We start from the raw sequence: 6,849 nt of genomic DNA, 5'->3' as shown, positions 1-6,849 counted from the left end.
GTCCACGTCCCCAGCACCGGCTATAGCAGAATTAAATTTAACATGAACTGGTAAAATTTAGAATTTTGAAAAATCCGAAGATATGTTCATATGGCGATATATTATGCCTAAAGAAGTACTGTTTTCTTCTTGAGGAAAGGCAAACATGCAGACATGATATAATACCGTGTAAAAACTGGTTAAGGGCCTTAAACATGCTTATCAATTGAACAAACTTGCGCTAAATGCTAATTATTTGTGTGAATAGTTAAATGCAAACAAAGTAGTATTTTGATATTTCATAAAAATCAACTATAATTTTGTTAGGTAATTTATCAGCATGTTCAAAGTTGAAAGTTACGCAATTTTTAAACGACAAATATTTCAAAAGCAAGGTTTTCAATCCTTATCTTTTCTATATTTCATGTTTCTGGCCTTCATTTCTAGCGATTTATTTTTTGAATTGATACGGACTTGTTGTGCTATTTTGGTCATGTTTAAAGTATGACCCTTTTATAAAAGAATTTTCTATCTATGAATGAAGCGGACACAAATTTGTATTTATATTGGTTAAATGAAAAAAAATGTTACCCGTTTTGAGCTGCTGATATCGTTCTTCATTTACCGCCGGATCATTAACAACCAAATATTCTGTAAATAAAGACAGACAGACAGAAAACTTTATTTCACTCAAGTATATAAAAATACAACATGAGGTTTAACAATATATTGTAGCTATAATACAGTCCGGTATATAAAGCAGGTCTATAACATAAATTATACCATTATTATACAATAGATGTATTTGAGTATTCATCCGATTGAGGGGGAACTCAGATGCTCATATGCACAAAAAAGTACAGCCCTTATGACATGTTAAGGAAAAATATCAAGAATAAAGAAAAGAAACAATAATAATGGAATTAAAATAGTAAGATACAAAGACCCAACATTATTTAGGATAGCAGCACTTATAAAAAACATTTTTGTCCTCATGACTCCTTAATCAGTAATCAGCTACCCCACTAAACAAAACAAATAATAATAATAATAATAATACTAAAATAAAAAAAGACAGAATTGAGAAACAACTCATGAAAATTGGCGCTCAACCATATTAACAACAGTCACCGGAACAGTGACCTGAGCTCAACATTTTTAGTATCACCATAGAAGCTCAATTTGTCGAACGTCATTTTTGCTTTCGGTCAAGATCATATTTGAATTACTTAACATCACGGTTTGTACTGCATGTTGCTGTCAAAGTATGCATCGAATTAATTACATATTTACAATTTTTCAAATTTTTAAAACAGAAGTTTGTTTAAAACGAGGGTTGTTCAAGAGATAAGAGGACTGCAAATCTCCTGTTTTCATTTTCTAATTTGTGTGCGTAAGTTTACAGGACACAAATATCGGAACATTTCCTCTATATACAGTAAAAAAATAAATATGACATGTTCACAAATAACTTTTTTTTTAATTTCAAATGACAAGTGGTGTGCGACGTCAATAAATGAAAATAAATATAAGAAGCGTCATTCTATCTGGATAATTCTTCTTAGCTATCGTGTGACTGTGATCATGCCTTATATGTGGAAATGAAGCAAGAAAAATACGATAACATTCTGGTTTCACTCTCCGAAAACATTGCTCGATAACCGTCACTCTCCGCGTTTTTCTCGTGTGTTTTTTTTAATCTTGGAATTAACGTCTTGTCAACTATTCGCTATTATCCTCGCCCTTTCCTGTTTTTCTTTTTGTTATCTCGTAATAGACGTCTTTATATTGCTTGCGCAAGATAAACACGAATATCTTCATTGCATATTAATTGTACAGTGTTAACTTAATCTTTTTTGTATGCATCTGAAGGAGTTTCGCAAATCTGTTGACAAAGTTAAACGTAGGTCCGAATTTCATTTTCAACAAATGTCAAATGTCTATATTAAACGTAATGACCGCTGTTGTTCAAAACTTTGTAATTCAGCCACTCCATGTCTGAATAGCGTCAAAATGTCTCTTAAATATAACAAAATGTGTAAATGAAATATATAGATAAAAGGAAATAATCTAGAATCTATAATCTATGTCTAAAAAAGATATAGTACTGATCACTCCCGTGAATGTTGGTCAAAATTCACGTTAGCAGTTAGACCTGTGAAAGCCATAAAAACTTTGTTCTAAAAATATCTGACGGCCGTTTTGTACAGGAAAGCGAAACATGCCGACGATAGGCATAACTAGGGATGATAATGATCACTCCTGTGAAGTTTCGTCGAAATCCCGCAAGAAGTTCCATCTGTATAAGTAGGACAAGATTTTTCTATTTCTTGCTCTGGCATATTTTGCGAAGTCAAGCGGAACAGGCGCGCCATATGCACAACTAGGGATGGTACTTATTACTCTTTATGGAGTTTGAATGCAATTCCACATGCAGGTTGACCTGTGAAGTCGAACAATTTTTTTTTATTTATAGCTCTGGCGGCCATTTTGTGCAACGGTGAAGAACGCACCGGCCATATGCACATTGAGGGATAGTACTGATCACTTCTGTGAAGTTTCATTGAAATCTCTCAAGCAGCTCAACCTGTGAAAGTCGGACAAGATTGAAATATTTATAGCTCTAACGGAAATTTGGAGCAGCGAAGCGGAACGTGCTGGGTATATACATAACTAGGGATGGTACTAATCACTCCTGTGACGGTTCATTTAAATCCAGACAACAACTTAACGTGTGAAAGCCGGACAAGCTGAATACGGACATATTGAGAGCCGGATGGCGGACAGACAGACAACGAAGGCAAAATTAGAAGTAAAACTTGGTTTCAATAGAATTTTGATGCGGTGCGCCGGGTGCGTGTTACTGTGGTTAGTCAATATCGCAGAGAACATGCGTTAAGCAAAAGTATTTAATAAACTTATGCTCTACAGGAAGAAAGAAAATACAATCACTGTACAGATGAAAATGTTCTCAATTCAATGATATATGAAGATGTTAGACTGTAAGTCCTATCATGTTTTGAACACCCCTCATATATTATCTCAAAAGTAATTCTTTTCAAGCAGTATGGTGATGTTGTCCACCATGTCTTAGTCAATGATGAAAAAAATACTTCTACGCTACTGAGGAAAGGTTTTACAAAGTTCATGCGAAAATTATTCAAAATGAGTGTTGTTTTGAATCAATAGTTTGAATTTAAACAAGCCATAAACTACCCTTTTCTCTTTTATTGTAAGATTGCAAGTGTTTTTAGGAACCTCAAACTAATTTAAAGTGAAGACTTTACATACGTATGCTTTATACTTGATTCAATATCCAATTTTTTAATGTTACTATGGACCGACCATCATATTTCTAATAAAAGTAAAAGTGTCTTAACATTGACGCTAGTGTTTCCAATAGGCAATCTTAAGCTGGGTCTCCACAAGCGCTTGATGCTATATAGCGCTTACCATATAACAAGTTTAATATGCTATATTATTGCTAACCATAGTATAAACCCGTGCACCATTTCTTTTATTTACAGTGAAGTAAACGATTTATACCATTAAAAACACATGCGAGTGATGTCTCCCAAAAATTTGTTTTATACCCAAATTGATAAATCATCTAATTATAAACTTGATGTAAATAAATTGCCGTTTTTAAGTAATTGAGACGTCGACCTTGACCCTAGGGATGCACAGAAGCATAGACTGGGTATATTCAAATTTGATAACAAAAAACAGAGAAAACCGGAATCCCTAAATAACGTCCAAAATAAAGAAAATGAAAATGTGGCAGGTTCGGTTTGATTGCGTCTGTTTATGGTCGGTTCTGAAAAGTGCAAGTTACCTTCTATGACCCCTAACACAGTTTGAAAGTAGATCTGTGAATTTATCATTTCAAAATTAAAATAGTGAAATTTTGAATTTAGGCATCAACAGATGTGATAACACGGCGAATTCAAGCTCTCCGTCAAAACGATTTGTTTGAAGTAAGCCCGAACGGATTTCAAACTCATGCCCGTCAATCACTAATCTTACAGAAGCCATGCTGCGCGTGTTTACCGCCCACCCCCCCCCCCTCCCGCAGGGAAAATGTTACCTGAAATTTGAACAATTTACTCGGTGACAGGAACCCTTAAATGTCGCAAAGTGATAGTCTTACTAACTTTAAAATAATTGTGAAAAGGAATAAATAGATGAAGAGGTAAATATGTGCGTATGCAGTTTAAAGAAGAAAAAACAAAAATAAACAAAGTACAGTTTTTGTACTTGCACACTGCAATTCCTACTAAAATATTATGCTGATATATTGAGTTCAATTAAGGTTCAATCAAACCGAGTTTGCAACATTTACAATTATGTCGTGTTTGATCTTTTACGGATTCTTTATTTCTCTATGTACATTGGAAAATCCTAAGGCAAGGTGTGCTCTCGCAGTTTATCAAATCAAAGAGAAGTAATGCTCTGGACGATAAAATTTAAAGTACCTCTAAAGAAGGCAAGGCAAAGTTATTTTTCTTATCTAGCACTTTCTACCAAAGTGTTCTGTCAATGAATGAAGGTAAAATAAAATTGCTCAGGTACTGTTGGAGTTATTCTTTATCTTAGCAAGGCTTAATTGTGACGGAAGAACTCATGGACGAACGCACGCACACACGCTCATGCGGAAAATATTTCCCATACCCGCGTCGCCTTTGTCGGGGGATTAAATTACAAAGATTTTCAAAACATAAGAAGGTAATTATAAATCTTGAGTATACGATATCAAAAACTTACAATTTTCAATGGTTATAACAGAGAAATTACCATTCAACCTTGTAATCTTGTTTCCAGCTGGCATTTGTTTTTCCAGTTTTGCTATTTTACTTTTAGTAATCTTTACATCTTTAGCATTTTTCAAAGTTCGTTTATGGGTTTGCGCTTGTCGCTTTGTTTGCGTCCCCAAAATGTCCTTTACTTCTTTAACTTCTTTCGTAACAAGTTCTAACTTAACTTCTACTGCCTTTTCGTAATGTGTCCATTTTTTAATTTCATTTTTCATTCTCTCTTCTGCTTCTGCATCAAGAGGACTGGATTTATAGTCAGTTATCTTCTGCTTTAGGTCTGTTAATGGTTTACCTGAGGACGAGTTAACTCTGAGGAGAATCTGCAATGTAGGTACAGTAACTGATTAGCCGAATACTAACTTTGATAACACATTTGATATATCGAAAGTTTAAGTCGATGTTAAAAAGTAGTCGTAGACATAATATTAAATTCAAGAAATTTAATCATATTTTTACGACCTTTTTGATGTCTTTCCACATTGTTTTAAATCCATTTTGTTGTATTCCGGTAGTCGTCGATATATGACACATCTGAAATTGATGAAAACGGTTTCACGACCTCTAAAAGATATGTAACAATTATTTATACAGTTTCTGTTTGCTAGTAGCTAATATAAAATTAATTGTAACAGCGTTTAAAATTTCACAGGTATTCTTGGATGAAGTCCCCGTTTACTTTAGATATTTAAATTCTTTATACATTAACTTATTGCCAGTAACGTATTTTGCATAAATTATTACAGCGTTTTAAAATGCATACTTATTTTTGGAATAAATTTACAGATTTGTTTACATAAAATCAAAGTATAAGCATATTGCATCAATTCTAAAAAGTAATATATAAGAAACTTTAATAAACAACATATTCTTGTTTGATGGAAAAAAGAACACAAATTTAACGTATACGTAATGACATGTCATATTTAGTTTAAATGATCAATACTTTTAAGTTCTATTCAGCAATAATGTTTTGAAATAAAGTCTTACTTCGTTTCTGTAGCTCTTTAATCTATACATATCTGCTTCGATTGAAAGATCATTCTGTCCTGGTTGAGTGTTCCAGTTAAACTTTGAATTTAGCCCGAAACACTTAAGGTTTCTAAGGAGGCAAATAATGAGCGTGATATCCAAATCGGAAGTTGATATATTTCCACCGGATGGAAACAATAAGGCGTATTGTGCCTTTGTTATTGTGCCTCGTCCTCGTAAACGGGTGATAGTTGTGTTTTCTTTAGCAAGACACGCACTAAGAGTCATGGATTTAGCGGTAAGTATCTGATCTACGTAATTTCTTAAAACTGTGAGTCCACCATCTATTATCAGTATTTGTAATCGGAAAAGGTAGATACGATTGTCTGATGCCTGGGCTGAAGATGATGTACCAGGTTGAGCAGCAGCCATGACAAGATATTGCAATAAAGTGACGTCTTTCTATAATGACATAATACCTGTAAAATGCATTGCTGAATGTTTATATTGAATGACATATACAATTTCGAAATGAGACTGGATAACATATTTTGTTGATTTTTGAATATTGGGCAATACAATGTTGCACATGAAAATGGGTACTTCATCCTTTTTCCACTTTAGAAAGATCCCAGATTGTTGTTTATAATATTCTATTGTATTACCTAATACCTCCTATAAATGCTAACGTCGCTTAGCACAATGTACGGTGGTAATCATATTTAGAAAATCTATAGGTTTAAGTTGTAAACAGTTTACAATTAAAACAGTTGTAAACATGTCATAAATATGTTGTTACAATATATTTGATTGTTTCATTGCAAAACAGTAGGTAATCAATCAGTTATGTCATGGGTGTTTGCGGAACAGTATCGCTATCAGGGATAACATTTGGGCAGCAGTTTGACTGTTCCTCAAATACCGACGAAGTACTTTCATACTGTGAGTCCTTGAGTCACTACCCATAGTGACAGTAAAATGATGATTGGTTATGTCAAGATTGAAAGAGCGACACTTGTTTTATCCCAGATGCATGTTTACTTTTCTGGAAGCCTATTTTGCAATGCTTCATATCAAAACAATCTAA

General features: G+C 33.7%; 1 protein-coding gene across 1 annotated transcript; it reads right to left on the bottom strand.

Annotated features, from left to right (window-relative positions):
• Window positions 1–423: 423 nt before the first annotated feature.
• On the bottom strand, window positions 424–6,240 carry LOC132714402 (uncharacterized). The gene is made up of 4 exons (XM_060697286.1): window positions 5,781–6,240; window positions 5,253–5,324; window positions 4,774–5,113; window positions 424–630 (listed from the first exon to the last, which is right to left on the bottom strand). Exons 1-4 carry the CDS (start codon window positions 6,192–6,194, stop codon window positions 512–514), a joined length of 945 nt encoding a protein of 314 aa, XP_060553269.1. The 5' UTR covers window positions 6,195–6,240; the 3' UTR covers window positions 424–511.
• Between the last annotated feature and the right edge of the window lie 609 nt (window positions 6,241–6,849).

Source organism: Ruditapes philippinarum, unplaced genomic scaffold (assembly GCF_026571515.1).
Source record: "Ruditapes philippinarum isolate M1 unplaced genomic scaffold, ASM2657151v2 ctg9562_1_1_1_1, whole genome shotgun sequence".
In the NCBI taxonomy this organism is placed as follows: domain Eukaryota; kingdom Metazoa; phylum Mollusca; class Bivalvia; order Venerida; family Veneridae; genus Ruditapes; species Ruditapes philippinarum.
Note: the sequence above shows the minus strand (reverse complement) of the source record. Positions and strands in the feature narration are given on the sequence as shown.